This window comes from Arvicola amphibius, chromosome 3 (genome assembly GCF_903992535.2).
Source record: "Arvicola amphibius chromosome 3, mArvAmp1.2, whole genome shotgun sequence".
NCBI lineage: Eukaryota > Metazoa > Chordata > Mammalia > Rodentia > Cricetidae > Arvicola > Arvicola amphibius.
In genome coordinates this window covers 113,108,765-113,127,062 of record NC_052049.1, presented here as the reverse complement: position 1 = coordinate 113,127,062, position 18,298 = coordinate 113,108,765, and the positions used below count along the sequence as shown (strand labels likewise).

General features: G+C 46.7%; 1 protein-coding gene across 2 annotated transcripts in view; it reads right to left on the bottom strand.

The window, feature by feature from the left end:
• Nucleotides 1-16,563, bottom strand: part of Jaml (junction adhesion molecule like) — a 28,861-nt gene extending 12,298 nt beyond the window's left edge. For both annotated transcript variants that reach the window (XM_038323048.1, XM_038323049.1), the window contains exons 1-6: nt 16,430-16,563; nt 13,063-13,161; nt 11,635-11,697; nt 8,408-8,571; nt 6,935-7,160; nt 1,200-1,312 (exon numbers count right to left, since the gene is read on the bottom strand). In XM_038323048.1, the coding sequence (XP_038178976.1) occupies nt 1,200-1,312; nt 6,935-7,160; nt 8,408-8,571; nt 11,635-11,677 (546 nt within the window). In that variant the 5' untranslated portion in view covers nt 11,678-11,697; nt 13,063-13,161; nt 16,430-16,563. The remainder of the gene's footprint in view (nt 1-1,199; nt 1,313-6,934; nt 7,161-8,407; nt 8,572-11,634; nt 11,698-13,062; nt 13,162-16,429) is intronic.
• Between the last annotated feature and the right edge of the window lie 1,735 nt (nt 16,564-18,298).

Here is an 18,298-nt window from a genome sequence, read left to right as displayed (position 1 = left end):
GCTGGCCTCGAACTCACAGAGATCAGCCTGCTTCTGCCTCGCGAGTGCTGGGATTAAAGGCGTGCGCCACCACTACCTGGCTTGATGCCGCCCTTTTTGATGCCCTCAGATAGCATCCAAGAATCAGGTAACTGTGAATAACTTCGTTACTGAGATTACCTGAAATACACTTTAATTTACAAAACTGAAATCATCTATAAAACTTTGCACTTTAATGTCTACCAATAAGTCAACTAAGATGTGACTAATAATATGTTTTATTACATTTACCTATTGAGGGGCAGCGGCATGGTGTGAATGTAAAAAATCAGAGAGCAGCCTGGAAAACTCTGTTCCCTCCTTATCCTATGGGACCCAGGGACTGAACTCAGGGCATACAGCTGGATAGCAAGTGAGGGCCATTTTGCTAGCCCTGGTTACACATTTTGATCCCTAAATACACCACCGTGTCATCGTTGAGATCTGTTAGGCCAGTGACTAACTTGTTATTTATGCTTTATAGTTCCTATGAATTATCCTTCACTCTGGCTCCCAAGGGTCTACCAATACGAAGCCCTGGAAGTTTATAAAGATGAAAACAAACCCTCTCCGTCACACAAAGTGAGAGGTGGAGCAGCGGGCAAAGCTTACTGAAATAGCAGGACATTACAGTAGGACATTACTACTTTTCGTGAGGCCACGAAAAGCACCTCGCTTTGCTCTGACAAGGGTTGTACACAGAAGAGGAGGTGAAGAGAGTCTCATGCAGCAGCCACACCAAGTACAAAGTGCTTCCCCTGTCCCATTGCACAGCAGTGTCTTAGAAACCTGAACATTTAAGCAATCACCTCTTCCTCCGCCTCCTCCTTCCCCTTTCCCTCCCACACTTCCTCCTCCTCCTCTCTTCACCTTCCTCCTCCTTCTCACCTCCCGCCTCCTTCCCTCCCCACTCTTTTCCTCCTCCTGCCCCCTCCTCTTCCATCTTCTCCTCCCTCATTCCTTCTCCTTCTCTTCAGCAGAATCCTATTTCCCACCAAGAAGCCAAACTTGTCCAGACAGTGCCCAGCTAAAGCAGGAGGCCAGATCTGAAAGACTGCCATGCCCGGCCTTTCCAGTGTCATCCACCTCATGCCATCACACGGTACCTGATACCTGATTCTCCTCTCCCTGCCTCCCCTGCCTCCAGCCAGAACTCTACAGTGAGGCGTCCTCCCCCTTACCGTGGCATGCTTTCCGGAAGAGAACATCCATTCCACCTTGGTCACATGCTTCTTTTTTGTGCTCTGGAAAAAACATCCCATCTCAGTTGAATCGCCTACATGGACTGTGAGCTCTGGGAATAAAATGGTAAACTGAGTCAGACTTATAATCAAATAGAGTTTCTAGACGATAAAGTCTGGGGCTGGGAGATGACTCAGTGGGTAAGAATGCTTATTCTGCAAGCCAAAGAACATGAGTTCAAATCCCCATAACCCTTGTAAAAAGCCAGACACACCACCTTGGAACCCCAGCACTAGGGAGCAGAGACAGATGCAGACACATTGCCTTGGAACCCTAGCGTTTGGGAGCAGAGGTGGGTGCAGACATATCACCTTGGAACCCTAGCATTTGGAAGCAGAGGCAGGTGGACCTGGGTGCTCTCTGGCCAGTCATTCTACCCAAAATGGAGCTTCCAATTTAGTGAGAAACCCTGTCTCAAGACAAAATGGTAGAGATTGAGGAGGGCAAATATAACTGCACCCTTGTGTATATGAAGAATACACACAAAAAACACCCCACAAACAAAAAATAATAGATAATAAATAAAGTATAGCTAAAGATTCTTAACAGCGAAATGTTATTGTCACAATTAAACGTGGTCAAAATATTCAAGAGCCTCTTCTTGCAAAGCCTCATGGTGTCCTAGCATAAGAGAGTGCACTCACTCTCCCCGCCCCCAGACACCAATTCTAAGGTTCTCGTTTGGTTTTACACTGCAGTAAACTCTTTCTGCTTGCCTTTAACGCCTTTATCTTTCCCCTTTTCCAGAATTTCTCTCATATTTGATGTCTAGATGAAGTCCAGAAAGTCTCAAAACTCTGCTTTCTGTTCATGGATACAGAGAGACCCGCATCGGCACAGAACAAATGGAGGAACAGTCAGAAAACCCACTCTCATGTTTAACTTGCTGGTTCTTCGAACTGGGGGTGGGGGGGTAAAGTGAATCACGGGTAACTTTCTTCAAATTCTTCTACTCATCTTACGAGCTATTTTAGGACTTGTTTGGGGTGTAGTTCTGGCTTCAACACAGGTCATGGGACTCCTTGAAAATCAGGCTGAGGAAGCTGCTCTCCCCCTTGACTATTCCCTCTCTGTTTCAATCCTGCCCTCTCCAGAACCCTCCCTGCTTTCCCAACTGGCATGCCTCCCGCCCCCACTTCCAGCTCTCCAGGCTTGTGCCACACTCTCTCTAAATAAGTCATTCTAAAAGGTCCCCGAAAAGAAAGCAAGTACAACAGTATTGCTAACTTTTCCACACCGCCCTCCACAAAGCAACCACAAAGTCAGTTAAGAAAGCAAAGGCGGGACGGCACAGAAGGAGGCACAAGCCTAAGTCTTAAGTAGACAGAGTTCTTTGGAAAGAATGCTAAGCAAAGGTCCCGAGCAAACAAACAAATATTAGAACATAAGCAGAGCTTTCATCCAAGTTGCCTCCCTGGGAGAGCATAAACTTCCTGCCCGGTAAGAGAGCTACACAGTGGGAAGAAAGCAAAAGAAAATAATATGAACTTAGACTCAGTGGAGAATGTTTCTGCAGGCTGTGAAAGCCACTCCAAAGGACATCAGTAGAGGAAACTCCCTCTCAATTACGTCAGCCTGTTAAGAACTGAACACTAGCTTTTAAGTCAATAATGACAACTGAACATTCTGGGTCCCTTTAAAGCACTGAGCATGTTATGTGCAGGAACCTTATGTGCAGCACAGCAATTAGTCATGATAACATGTGTGTTCCGTCCCGTCAGTCTGAGCCCATCCAGTGCCTCATATATGTTAGAGACACACTCAACCATAGAGTATTCCTAGCCGAAGCCATTATAATGTTTTTAGTTTCTTACTGGATTGCTCTCTATTTTATTCAAAGAAAGGTACTCAAAACCACATGGTCAGTAAAGATAAAAATCAGAACTCACACCTAAGTCCAAGTGAGAACAAACCAAGCCCAGGCTTCTGGTGTACTGTACCACATCACACCACGCGAGAAGAAAGAGGTCCTGGTTCTAGACCAAAAGGATAAGCAACGAATGCTATTTTTACCTAAAATATTTAAGAACTGTGGGCAGGGGCACTGAAGTAGCAGAATTGTAGGATTATAACCTGGAGGGTATACTTTGCAGCAAAAAGTCACAGGTGACCATCAGCACGGAGCTCCTGCATCAACAAGACAACGTCTACCAACACGTGGAGCATGAACCACCCAGCAAGGAGGCAAAATATTGGAGCTTAGATCCGTTCCTGCTTTGGCTGGAGGGGGAAGGAGATATGGGTTGCCTCTGACCACCCCTAATGTGATTCTAGCCGGTTTCCCTGGCTTCTCCCCCTTGCCATTGGCTTCTGTTGGCTCCTTCTTTGTATCTGCAAAATGGGAAGGGGCAGCCATTTCGTGGGCTGCGTTTTGAGGAAGGTTTAGGTAAGACAGCAGAGAATGAAGGTCGAAATGAGACTCACATGGAGAGTCTTAGGGGAAAGCAAACATCGGACTTTCTCCCTGTTCCTGGAGGACCACAGCTTTGGAATTAAGAAAAAAAAAAGATGTAGGGGAAATGAGGAGAGGTGCCAGAGGCCACTCCCTAATGTAATGACTCTATGCTCAAAAATCGGACTCACACAAGGGACACTAGCTTAAGAATCCCATCCATTACACTAATGTGTATTGATTGCCTGCATTCCACCAAGTGCTATGCCAAAGGTTTGTCAGAGGCAAAGAGCCTAACCCCAGACAAGTGGGGCAGACACACTGCATGGGAATGACTAGCATCATGAGAGGGAAAGGCAAGGCACTGGGGGAGTGTGTGTAGTCGCTAAGGACTGAAGCTAGCAGGGGAAAGTAGAGGCCCTAGATTATAGTCCTTGCCAGCAGGCAAGCAACCCTGAGGCCATTCACTGTTCTTTCATGCCATGCTCATTAAAGATTCATCTTTATTATCTTTTAATTATGAGTATGTATAGTGGGGGTGGTACACACATGTGAGTGCAGGTGCCAAAGAAGCCAGAGGAGCTGGATCCCCCTAGAGCTAGAGTTGCAACCATTGTAAGCTGGAAATCAGACTCTAGTTCTCCGCAACAACAGTGTGTGCTCTCAACCACTGAACCATCTCTCCAGCCCCTGGCCCACACTCTTGTTTTTTAACTGAAGAACATTTTTCTCAGGCAATACATTCTGATCCTGTTTTCCCTCTCCCCCAGTTTCTCTCAGATCTTTCCCACCTTTCTACACACCCTTATGTTCTTGCTCCCTCTCCCTCTCTTAAAACAAAATAAAACAGACAACAAAAACAAGAAACACCACACACAAAACAACAAACTTCAGCCAGGCAGTGGTGGCACACACCTGTAATTCCAACACTCAGGAGGCAGAGGTAGGCGGATCTCTGTGTTCGGGACCAGCCTGATTCACAAAGCAAGTTCCAGGACAGAGCTGTTACACGGTGAAACCCTGTCTCGAAAAAATAAACAAAGAACAACAACCCAAAAAATCATAAAAATTAAAAATCGAAACAAACAAGCAGAAGATTGATAAGAGATAGAGAGAGAGAGAGAGAGAGAGAGAGAAAGAGAGAGAGAGAGAGAGATCCAACAAAGAAAACTGAGACAAAAAGTCTACATAAATACCACTGAATTGGTTTTGTGTTGATCAGCCAAGCAAGTGGCCTGTCCTGAGGTGGTGGCTGGATATATCCAGTAAGACTCCACTGGAGAAAGCTGAGTTTTTCTTGGTATCAATTGAAATAGCTTCTTGGCTAGGGGTGAAATCCCATGCCCGCCCTCTCCTCTGAGTGTGGGACCCTGTCTGGCTTGCACTTATGTGCTTCTAGTCTCTGTGGATTCGTGTGTGCGTCAGCCCTGTTGGTCTGGAAGACACTGTTTCTTTGGTGTCATTCATCCCCCTGGCTCTTATCTTTCTGCCTCCTCTTCCACAGGGTTCCCTGAGCCTTGAGACGAGGGCTGTGATGATGGCTTCCCTTTTAGGACTGCGTGGTCCCCAGTCTCTCTCTCTGTACACTGTGCAGTTGTGGATCTCTGTGTTAGTTCCCACTATCCCCACTCTTAAAGAATGCATGTTCATTATTTTTCTCTTTGTTTTGTATGTTTGTTTGTTTGTTTGTTTGAGACAGGCTAGTCTCAAACTTTCTATGCAGCTGGGAACCAACTTCAGCCTTTTCAGTGCTGGGATTACAGGCACGTACCACCACACTTAGCTAGGAAGGAGAGAATTGTGTGGTTTTCTAATAGTTTTTATTTACCTATTTTGTTTGGGAATGTTTATATGGAAATGAACAAGTTTTAGGTGCCCTGGATGTGATTAGTTTGGATATCATTAATTTACTAGAAAAAAGATGTGGAAATTGTGCACACAACAGAAGATTTCTGAGTGTCCTTGGAGTTGGGGGCTTCGTGTGTCACTATTGAATGTCACTGTCTCTAAGGAAGGAACAGTCTTTGCCATTTAAAATGACTTTGGTGCCCTCCATCTCTGGGGGACTTCCCTTCCAGCAGGTGGTTGGCCCTCCAACCCTCTGCCTTCGAGACCAATCCACCAGGTCCCGCCGCTGCATGTGAGGCTTGGTCTTGAGAGTTCTCTGGAGTGTAACGACTCTTTGGGTTACAGTCTTGGCTGCTAGCTTTTCAGCTTGGCCAGAGAGAAGAAAGAACTTCCTAAAAATGTCTGTCCTGCCACAACTCCAGGCACCTCAATTCGAACTGTTGCTTATAGACTGCTTGAAAGCAGCAGAATCTCACTTTAAACAAAGCCTGGTTCGGCACCGCCATGAACAGATAAGCAACAAGGAAGCTGACTTTGGTTGTTGTAGGTAGAAAGCAGGGGAGGGAGGGTCCTCTGTGAGGGGGGTCCTCTGTGAGGGGGGTCCTCTGTGAGGGGAGTCCTCTGCGAGGGAGTTCTTCTGCCAGCCCCTGCCCTCTCCTCACCTTCTGTCTGAGATTCCCCAGAAGTTCAGGTTTCCACCAAAGGGAAATCTTTTTTTTTTTAAAATATTTATTTATTATGTATACAATATTCTGTTTGTGTATATGTCTGCAGGCCAGAAGAGGGCACCAGACCTCATTACAGATGGTTGTGAGCCACCATGTGGTTGCTGGGAATTGAACTCAGGACCTTTGGAAGAGCAGGCAATGCTCTTAACCACTGAGCCATCTCTCCAGCCCCCCAAAGGGAAATCTTAAAACCACTAAGAAGGGCTGGGAACATAGCTCAGTGAGAGCGTGTTTCCCTCACATGACTGACACCCCAAGGTTCAATCCACAGGACTAAAGCTACCAACCTGCTGATGTCACTCCCTCCACTTACAGACAGGAAAATGAGACGCAAAGAAGTAAGAGAAAGCTGCTCACCTCCTTCAGCCCCAGAACTCGTGACATAGGAGACTAACTGGCACATTGAAATGACAGTCACAGCAAAGAAAACGCAGAGAAAGAAAAGGCTCAGGGCTCAAGTCTCAGTTCTGTGGGTCCTTAGGCAAACAGCTCAGCCTCATTAAGCCGAGATGACCTCCTCCAAGATGGAAAGGACAAGACAAGCTTCCCAGGGGATCTGCGAAGGGGACATGTGCTCAAACTAACAGCTACTGCTTATCGAAGGGAAGTTTGTAGCGTAGCCTAAAGGCTGGCATTTGATCAGTTCCCCTCCCTCTCCATGGGCCACCTGTCGCCCTCTGCCCCTCTATGAGTAACTGATCCATACCTTTAGGCTCCTCTGGCAGCACAAACAGTTCCACGGACTTTTTAAACACCCTGCTCTCACTCTCGAAGCGGATTTCGCAGGTGTAGGTGCCCTGATCAGCCTCTTGCACATCTTGGAGCAGGAGGGAGCCGTCATTTTGTAAGACATCCCCCACCAAAAGCGAACGGTTCTGGAAGCGCCCCGTAGGCACGCTAAGGTTGGAGTAATAGTACAGCACATATTCACTCTGAAAGGAATAAACATTGGAGAAAATCAAGAGAGAAGCCAGACCTGGCAGTCTAGATTGAATAGACCGTTATGTGGAGACAGTGACGTTATCACCATAATAATGACCAAAAAGTACTCAGCTAATAATATTGTTAATATTAATAATGCTAATGTGCCAGGCAGCTGTCTAGCTTGTACAAGGCTCCATGACTAATTTTCTATACAGACAAATGAAACATAGTATCCATATTTTCATAAGGAACAACATAAGGAAAAATGCAACACCTTCTCTGATAATCACTCTGGGATTAGAACTCATATCTTTTTCAAACCATTTCCTGCCTTACGACAGGGCAAGTGAGATGCCTGCCATTCAAATATATGACCTAATCCCTTGGTATCATGAGCTGGTGTTCCTGGTGCTTGGGTTGCCACTCCCCTCAACTCTGCCCTCCACCAGCCAGCAATGTCATAGCACAAAAGGAGCCATCAGTAGGAACGGTTACAGGCTGGGAGGTGGGGGAGCTCTGGGGAATGAATTCTTAGTTCTACTTCCCCCCCGTAACGCTGCTTCTTTCCACAACAGCAAATGGAAGTACAAGTCTGAGTGAACGTAGCATTGCGGGGATGGCAGCGAGTCTGCCCTGAGCTACAGAAGCAGCCGCCGATTTGCAAACACTGGCACTTCGCTGCTAGCAGCAAACGACTCGGGCCATGTTTCACAGATGATCCGGACACCCACACATCTCCATGGGCTTTGTGACAGAAGCTGAGGACAGTTTCCCAGTCAGAGGTCATGAGAGCAAGTCCCCTGCCTGGCTGCTAATCCCAGCACTTCAAGCAAATGCAAAGAAGCAATTTATGATCGCCCAGAGAACCTGCCCCTGACCCAGAAAGATGCCTACACCCATTATTCTTATGCCTAGCTCATCTGTCTAGACTACAGGAATTGCCTCTCACATCCATCCTTACTACACTGTAGGGCAAAAGACAATAGAAGCAAACAGAGAACTCCACTCGTGTCTCCCATTGGCCCTGAACCAGTTAAGGGCTGGTACCATTATGGTCATGCTTCCTCTTCACAGTGGGGGTAGCTCTAAATCAGGCAAGGCTGAATAACCTGCCCTGCTGATGACACACAGCGAGAGAGCTACGCTAAGAGGAGGCCCAGTGATGATGCCTCCCAAAGCTCTTGCAACATCACCTGGAAGACTCAATGACTGATTCTCCCACTCCCATCCTGACACCATCAGGCCACCTCCTTACCACAGCACGTTCCCCTTTTGAGAGTATCCAGTCTACTTTGACCACGTGTTTCTCTTCTGCGCTCTGGACAACACATCCCATGAAAGCTGAATCACCCACATGCACTCTCAGCTGAGGGGACGAGACAGCCGTGTCAGACAGGCCCTGAGAATCACCTACCGGGGCTAAAGGGAAGAAGACATTACAAGATAATCCAGTATTTATCTCTATATTCTGTATCCATTTCCCCTCCACCCACAATCCAGCACGGTCTAAGCACTTGGATGTCCCTCACTCAAACCAAATGGCAAAGGAGATCTGTCCTCTGCTTATGGACATGATTCAAGTCTGGAAGATTCTGCAACCTTCAAACCACAGGAAGAGCTAGCTGGTTCCCTTGACCTCGCTGGTTCCTTCCCATTTTCTACAATTCCTCCGCCCTGCCTTTTCCAATGAAAGGAAATCTGAAATCCACATCCCCTTACTCACTTCTCCTAGCTCTGCAGACACTGTGCCTAACAGCGCTGAACAGGAAGTGTTCTAGTGCGTGAGCTCGCAGGTTCCCTATCTGACTGAGCCTCTCACTCCTTGTTTTGTTTTCCTCCTCTGTTCCCCTTTATTTAATCCCTCCCTGAAAAGCTTATCTCTGCATCTGCTGGCTGAGTCTTTCTACAGTGAAGTAGGCCTGAACGGAGCACAGCTTTTCCTTTCATTGCCCTTTGTGCTGGCCCTCCTCTCGGCCGCCTTCCTCCAGCTTCGCCCTCAGCGCTGCCCTTTAAGATGCATTTGCGGGCATGGATTCCCTCATTCCCTCATCTGCTTGTCACTCACAGAATTTCACTACAAGAGAAAACCATGGCAAGGACATTTCTGTTTTCACGAGATATCCTCCAGCAACAGAGTCAAGAGGCAAATTTAGATGCTGCCCAATTCGTATCGGAGAAGAGCCAAGTGAACCCATATGGGAATGAACAGGAATGGTGCCAGGCTTTCCATCCAAGCTGCCTCCCTGCGAGAAGCGAGAACGTCCTGGCCAACGGCAGGCTCACACAGTGGGGAGGACAGAAAAGAACATACAAACTCTCAGCCCTTTGATAGAGATATTTTGAAAGAAATCACACCAGCTCCAGTGACTATTTGGAATTTTCCCGAGGAAAAACTAAGTATGAGTGTGCATGCGTGCGTGTGTGTGAGTCAGTGTGTGTGTATTCTGGAATTGAGCAAAGCAGCCCTTTTGTTTATTTTGTTAGGTCAAGTTCACTGTCTATAACTCAAAAATATAAAGAGGAGCCAGGCGGTGGTGGCGCACGCCTTTAATCCCAGCACTCAGGAGGCAGAGGCAGGCGGATCTCTGTGAGTTCGAGACCAGCCTGGTCTACAAGAGCTAGTTCTAGGACAGGCTCAAAAAAAAAAAAAAAGCTGCAGAGAAACCCTGTCTCGAAAAACCTATATATATATATATATATATATATATATATATATATATATATATATAAAGAGGGTCAGTGAGATGCCACCAAGCCTGATGACCTCAGTTCAATCCCCCAGACCCACATGGTGCAAGAACCAATTCCTGCAAGCTGTCTTCTGACCTCCAGACTCGTGCCCCACTTAAATAAGTAAAATAATGAATAATAACGAAGAGTTGGGCATGATGATGCATGGCCATGATCCCAGCATTCAGGAGGCAGAGAAAAGAAGATGCTGCATTCAAGGCCATCCTGGGCTACACAGTGTCAAGTTCCAAAGAATCCGGGGACAAATAGCTAACCATGGTGCCTATTTAACACACCGAAGTGCACACTGACCACCAGGTCCTCTCAGCATCGCGAGTGCCTGTTACAGAGTCCTGGCTCCTCTCAGCACCTCTGACACACAGCCCTCACTGCCCAAAGCCTCTACAGCCCCTGAGCTTCCTTTCTCTTCCCACAGCTTCTGATTCCTACAGAACCCAGGCATTTTGGTCACATGCTGTCTTTGTCCTCTCTGCTCGCTTGGCCTCTTGGTTCTTCTCTCTCTTTTGGTTCCTTGCTTGGTCCTCTGCTCTTCGCTCCTGACCCCTTCTCTTGACTCTTGACTCTTGACTCTCTCTCTCTCTCTCTCTCTCTCTCTCTCTCTCTCTCTCCTCTCTCATTCTCTCCACATCTCTCTTCTCTCATGGCCTGCTCTATTTTGCCAGCCATGTTTAGTCTAGACTCTACCAGATGCCTGTGGCTGTACTCTCCCTTGTATCTACAATAAAAACCATCTCTTCAACACACCTGGGAGCAGTCATAGCCTCATGTTCATTCACACGAATAAATGTAGAAAGACCCTGGCTATAAATTAAATTAGTAAATAAGAGAGCAAAGCACCAATTAATTTCTTCTCCTCACAGATCTATTTCCATGGAATAAGGAACAAGACATAGGCAGAAAAGTGAAAGAGAAAAGAAGGAAGTAGAGATGAGCAGCAGGAAGCTGCCCTGGGTACCCAGGCAAGGTCTGAATAGGAGATTCCCACCTGGTCTACGGAGGCCAAAGGAGGCTTCCCAGAAGGAAGTAAAACTCAGGGGAAGTTTGTGGAATCCGGAAGGCTTGAGCAAGACTGTTGGGGTGAGGGGCTGGGGGAGGGAGTAAAAGTGGGGGGAACAGAGAGTTCCAGGCAAAGAAAACAACTACAATTTGGAAAGAGTTCCCTGTGTTTAGAAACCACAAAAGCCTCTGCCAGGCTGAGGCACACAGACAAAGCAAAGGGCCCCTCCACTTCACTTTGGAGATGAGCTGTAACTGACAGACACCACGTAAACTGTAGGAATGCCATAGAGAAACTTCCTTTCATAGGAGTACGTTCTGGAACAGCCTGGAAGTACCCAAAGGCATTCTGTGCCCAATAGAAATGGAAGAAGGCAAGAAGAACCAACCACCTGCTTCTAAAACAGTGGTTTCACCAAGAAGTTCCAGCTCAGTGCTTCTGTATCAGACAAATCAAAAGAAATTAAACATACATAAAATTTGGCTTTTAAAAACGGGGAGACTAGGGCCGGCAAGAGGGCTCAGTGGGTAAGGGCACTTGCCACAAAGTCTGAAGACCCGAGTTCAATTCCAGGAAACCACACGGAGGAAAGAACCAGTTTCTGCAATTTGTCTCTGACATCCGCATGCCCTTCCTCATAACACAGCACAAATAAATAAATGCCCCCCCAAAAGTTGCGGGTGTGAGACAAACGAGCATTCAGATATTGTCCGCAGTCTCCGGCTTCCACTTACCCAGAATCACCGGGATCACAATCAGCTTCAGAAGGCGAAACATGCTGCTTCCAAGCTTTTACTCTTAAGGTAAAAGAAAAAGCAGAAAATTGTGTACAGAGAACATTGCTAACTGAACAAACCAACAGTGAGCACCAATGGGGGCCAGGGCCAGTGTGGCCAGGTTCTGTCTGAGACACTGGCACAGCACTGAGCACGGGCAACGAAGCTCTGGTGCACATTACATATGAGGGACACGTTACATATGAGGGACACGTTACATATGAGGAACACGATACATATGAGGAAAGGTGTGGGGAGGAAAGAGCGAGAGTATGCATGAACAAGACAGCGTCAAGGTGCTGAGGACGGATACGGCAAAACAAAACCAAGTGATGTTTGGAGAGACACTTGGGCTCTGCTTCAGCTTGGCCGGAAGGGAAGGTCAAACGAAAGTCGCTTTTCCAAATGAAAAGGGCAAATGAGTCCTTTGAGACAACTGCCCTACATATTCCACAGCCTGGACGCTTTGCACAAACCAAGCACTACAGTAACCACAGCCTCAACTTTAACCTGTCCCTCCCGCTGAATGGGAATTGCTGCCGGAATGCATGCAAAGACTGTTCAGTCTGTGTGGCTGATCAGTGGCTGTATTTGGTCATTACACCTGCCTAGTGATCACCCCACTAACAGAGTCATCGCCTCGGTTCACAAAGGGCAAACGTTAAACCTTCAAGGCACTACTTATCAAATTTAAAATGCAGACACCACAAGAAAGACTTTTTTTCCCCAACCTTTTGAAGCAGGACAGTGTGGTTGGAATTAAGAACTGAGTTGAACATGTAAAATCATGTCTAATGTCTTTGTTACATTTGCGCTATTAATCTCATGACATTCACCAGCTCTCAGAAAATGACTCACTGTGCTTCTATACAAAGTCCCCTCAAATCTTCTTAGCCAAACTGAAGAACCCTAACATTAAGAAGTTACAACTCAGTCCATCTTGGGGATCAGACCTATCACAGTAATCATCTCAGCTGTGCCCCTACCCCAACGCCTAACGGCTCGGCTACTAAAACTATTCTACCTCAGAACTGCTACGACAGGTCCCTTACTGCATTAATAGCAGGGGACTCCAGTTAGCTCTGCTGGGATGTCTGGCCCTGGTCATTTCCTTTCTAAAATGAAGCCACCTGAAACTGGAGAGATTGCTCAGCAGTTTAAGAGTATGTACTGTTCTTACAGGGGATGAGTTTGCTTCTCAGTCCCACATCTGGTGGCTCAAGGCTGCCTGCAACTCTAGCTCCAGGGATGTCTGGTGCCTCTGACCTCCAAGGGTACCTGCCCTCATGTGCAAATACCCACACACAAACATACACACATACACATAATTCTAAAAATAAGATGCTAAAAATGTATTTTTAAGTAGTTGCCAAAAAGATGTCTTACCTGTATTCCAATCAACAAAATCCACTTGGAAAATGAAAGCTGCTCAAGGAGATTCCTTCCCTGGGTCTTCCTTGACTCACTATACCTTAGCTTCCTCACCTACACCACAGGATGACAATGCAAGAATCAGATATGATCACGCAGATAATAGTGCTTTGAAAAAGAGGAAGCATCGCTAGACAGGATCCCATTTTCTAGAACTCAAGAGCCGGATAGAGAGTAGCCTGTGACTTTAGAGACGTCAGGCTCCAAGTTCTTACCTTTGTAGGAATGGTAACCCATCAATCACAATGAACTAGAAGCTCTGAGCAGTGGACAATACATACACTGCCCAGCTCTGTCAGGAGTCCAACAGAAGTCCCTCTACCGAAAACACAGACCTGCTCTGTGCCAACCACCTCACCCGACACAGACACAACTGGTGGTTATAACTGGTGGTCGTAACAGGCTTTCTTTGTAGCATGTTTTATTCTTAGCCCATCACATTCAGACATCCAAGATCCCTGTCACCTTCTGGGGAGCTACTGAGTCCCGTTCTCTGCTGAGCGAACAGCTCTCAGCTCTCACAGGACTCCCCAAAGAGAGCACCAGTGGTTCAGAGGAGTAATGGCTAATTTGCATGTCTGTCACCAATGCCTATTGAAGTCTCTACACTCTCAAGGACAGGATCATGTCTTGTTTGTATTTGTGCCCCAACACTGTTCTATGGGATCTATAAACAAATAAATGATCAAGGTAATGTGATCATTACCTTGAAATCAGCTTCAAGGCATCCCGCAACCCCTTGACACTATTCTACGAGGAAACAAGTAACTTGAAAAGAACCGACATACTCGTGAAGAGCCACACCCTGCCTCCTTCAAACCAGTTCTAGGAAACGTATACTGGGATGGATTAAAAAAAAAAATACCCATTTTCAGTCTTAAATACTCCAGTGTAGTGATAGCGTTCTGTGTGGACTGGAGAGAAAAGCAATGCTTCTAGAAGAAAGAGCATTGAATTTAAATTTAAAAAAAGTTATGTTCCAGGCTCAACCCCCTGAAACTCAACTTGAACATTATAGGCTCAGATTGTTTTTCTTTTTTCTACTTGATAGGCAATTACACTAAAAATTAAGAATTGATATGCAATCAACAGAGAAAGCTGTGAGGCCAGGGACTGTCTGAGAAATTTACATACAAACTCAGTCTTCACCACAGCCATGAGATGTTTTGCTGATGGGGAAACTGAGGTACAGGCCAGTGGTATGTTTTGCCTAAAAACACAGTAGATTGGCACAGCCTAACTTCAACCCCCGGCATCCTGGATCTTCCAGCCCCAGCTTGTATCATCATGTGGAAGTTTCTCTCCACACCAGTCAGAGCAGCTGACATTTTAGTGTGTTCGTTCCCTGTGCTTTATTTGGGGAGACAAGATTAATCTGCCCCACTCCCATTGGATGTTCTTCTAAACCCCAGTGCGCGTACCTTCAGATACATCGTACATGCCCTTAGCTCCTTTTGATTCATCTCCCAGATGTCAGGTTTAATGTCATTTCCTGGGGAAGCCTCTGCGCAGCCATCCATCCTAGCACAGATGGCCTACTCACACCTTCATGGCGCTCTTTATAATTCTTTCGGGGCATCTGTCACATCTCGCAATCATCTATTTGTTGGGGTGCTCATCTGATTAAATATTTGCTCTTCCTCCCACTCCCCAAGGCTCCAAGCTCCAAGAGGCTACAGGGTGCCTGTGAACCCCTATAGTTCCAGCGCCGGGACGATGTAAGGGGCAGGAAGCCCTCAGTTTATAGCTTCTTGGACCAGCTCATGACACCTTGGGAACTTACCAAGAATCCTCTAGTCAAGTTTCAGTTTCCTGGGTAGGTGGCCAACATTCAGAAATTCTTTTTTTTAATACCCTCACACATCATCATCATCATCACACATCACTTAGAGAGGGGCAATGTGTCATCAGGAAATTCCATTGTGTGAGCATCCGAGAGGTCGCTTATACAAACTAAGAGGGCTATAACGCCACCAGGCTGCATGATCCTATAGGACCATTGTCTATGCAGTGTCAACTCAAATGTTATTTAATACACGACACATACATACATACATACATACATACACACACATATATATATACACATATACACTTGAAACATATACAATTACCAAACTTCTAAATTCTAACCACACACAATTAATCTTGATTTTTAAAATTCCAGTCAGCTAGCACACTCAGAAGCACCATGCCAGTAGGCCTTATTTAAACTCCCATCTCTCCCCTGTTCCCTTTCCAGCCACTGATGCAGCTCAGCAGCAGGTTTCAGGCAATGCCACAGAGCCAGTTATTTCCCGTGCTGGTCGAGCATTCTGACCCAAGCTCACGGCTTTTTCACAATAGCTCCTGGCAAATATCCCTATCCATCCTAGGGTGTGTGTAACCACCAGGGTTACAATATTTATTTACATATTACTACTCTGTTGCAGGACAGTGGAAGAGCAGGGTGCTGTCTCCTAGTTAGTTTTCCCTCGGTAGTAACAAAGACTACAGAAGTACAGACAGCTGTGCAGGAGTCTCACTCACGCCTCACCCCACCGTGATGCTGTGCCTCTCTGACCCCCATCTGCTCCTATGTACCCCCACTCATGCCTCACCCCAATGTGACACTACGTCCCTCCAACCCCCCATCTGCTCCTGTGTACCTTTGGACTCCCAGAAATTCAAACATACAGGAGTCCTCAAGAACATTCTGAGATATGAACCTCTTAAAATACTCCCTTGCTTCTCCTCCTGAGATCATGCAATACAGATGGAGCTCTCCGTGGCTTCTGAAACAGAACCTAGACTACATGCTACTCAGATGGGACCTTGGGAACTATCTCCCACTCCCTCCAGACCAGCATGTAGCTAGTCCTAACCCAGCTTGCGGCTGTCTTTCTGTAGGTCTGGGATAAGCCAGGGCAGTCCAGCTCTCTTGGGAGACTTAAACTGCTGCCTGGGTGACAAGCTGATATTTCTAGAACAGGGAGAAGACGGTGAGGGAGGAGTGCTGCCACGAGCTCATGGACAGCCAGTCACAACTCTGCCTAAAGCCATAGGATGGCCTCGTTCGTGGCAAAGCTTACTTCTCTTTTCTCTGAGAACCTTGACACAAAGCACATTAAGAAGACTAAAGTTCTATCTACTTGTCTATCTCATGGCAACTCCGCCCCCTACAGAGACTGGTAACTCCCCCCCTACAGAGACTGGGAACTCTATCCATGGCCTCCTCAACCTACAGCAATGCCAATTTAACCAGCTTTCCTTTGACTGAAAACTAGCCTCCTTCTCAGAACAGTTCAAACAATGGCTCACAGCACACAAAGTCACTGCTTACCCAAGATGACAGCGCCCAGGAAAAGCAATGCACCACGACCTCCTGCCACAGCATCCCCCACATCAACTGAGAGACGCCTGCCAGCACGGTAGGTCAGGCTCAAAGCAAACCAGATGCATGCATGCCTTCTGAGGTGGCTACGGAAACCTAAACAGGAACCTTCAAATCAAGGTTCTCCTTTCTGCCGCCAGTCTCACTACCCAATCTGCATCTGTATTTTTATTTTTTTTTTGAATGAATTTTTGTCAGCTTCACAAATGTTACCCAGTGTGTTGTAATGTCCATATTCACCCCATTGCCCTCTCTTATTCCCAACTCACCCCTGCTGATCCCCCTCCTCTTCCCAACTAGTCCTATTCTTGCTTTTGTGTGTGCACACACATGTGCGTGTCTGCATGTATATGAGTGTGTGTGCACGCACGCAGGTCTTGTGCTTCTGTGTGTGCATGATTACAAGGGCTACGTCATATCCAGAAGCATACCACTCCTTTATCGTCTGGCTTTTCCACTTTTTCTGCCTCCTCTTCTGTGATGTTCCCTGAGCCTTCGAGGGGGTGGTACTGGTGTCCCATTCAGGACATTTATATTTCTATTCTAAAATAAAAGGACCGTAAGCAACTTAATAAGGTGAACATCACATTCCAGGTCCCTGCAGGTGTCACTTCCCTTTCTGGATTACGAACTCTGCAAGCAAGATCTCAAGTGGACCAGCCGTAGTAGTGTTTGCCTGAAATCTCAGCACCCAGAAGGCTCAGGCAGAAGACAGCCTGGGATATACAGCGAGCCCCTATTGAAACAAAACCAAACAACAACAAAAATCTTGAAAAGCATGAGGCGCTTGCTGAGAAATCAGCTTTACGTAAACAAGGCACAGTTAATTTAAGATGAATAAAAAGCATTCAGCTGTGCTCCAGATTCAGCGGCTTCCCTTTCTTTCCTTCTCTCGTAGAATGCAGCAGGCCAAGCAATCATCCTTCAGCTGCTTCCAAAGCGCCACCTGCCAGGTGCTGCAGCCTAACATGCTGTTGTGAAGGTTTCCTCCGACTGTAAGGGCTGCCAGCACACAGGGAGCAAGTCATTCTCCTAGCAAACACTTTGAGTAGCTGTGCCATCCTGGGGAACAACTTGGGGATTCCTGATGGTAAGATACCTCTCCAATTTTTGTTTGTTTTGTTTTTTTAGACAGGGTTTCTCTGTAGCTTTAGAGCCTGTCCTAGAACTAGCTCTATAGACCAGGATGGCCTCGAACTCACAGAGATCCGCCTGCCTCTGCCTCCTGAGTGCTGGGATCAAAGGCGTGCGCCACCACTGCCCGGCTGATACCTCTCCATTTTAAGTCACCTTCAAAGTAAGTGTTCTCACACACAAACTCACCCTTAGCTCTACTGAAGCCTAGGTATGCCCGTCTTTTAGAATTTGTCCTGAAAACTAGTGCATGTTTTCTTGCCTTGAGGACCATGCTACACGGGCTGCATGTAAATATTCACACTACAGTCGGTTTCATGCCACCAACAGTTTGCCACTTGGCTCACAACATTTCTAGAGATTTCGCATGGACTCCTGCTGTGTGAGCTGGCTCCATCAAGCCGTGGCATCTATTCGGAGTCCTGCTGGCATACCGCTCAGACAGTCTTCTCAAGGCTGAAAACCACAACCCCCCTCCTTCACATGACACTTCTCATTTTCATGTAGACAGACATGCAGAGGGTAGCCGCAAAGTGCAAAGAAGTTTATTAACTACAGCGGAGTAAAGATTCCATGAGTCACAAGGTCAATGCACGTCGCCTTACAGCTCATTGCCTCCGGCAAACAAAAAGTTTAATTTGATTTTAAAAGTCAATGAGATACAGCCGTGAAGAGTTCAACGCC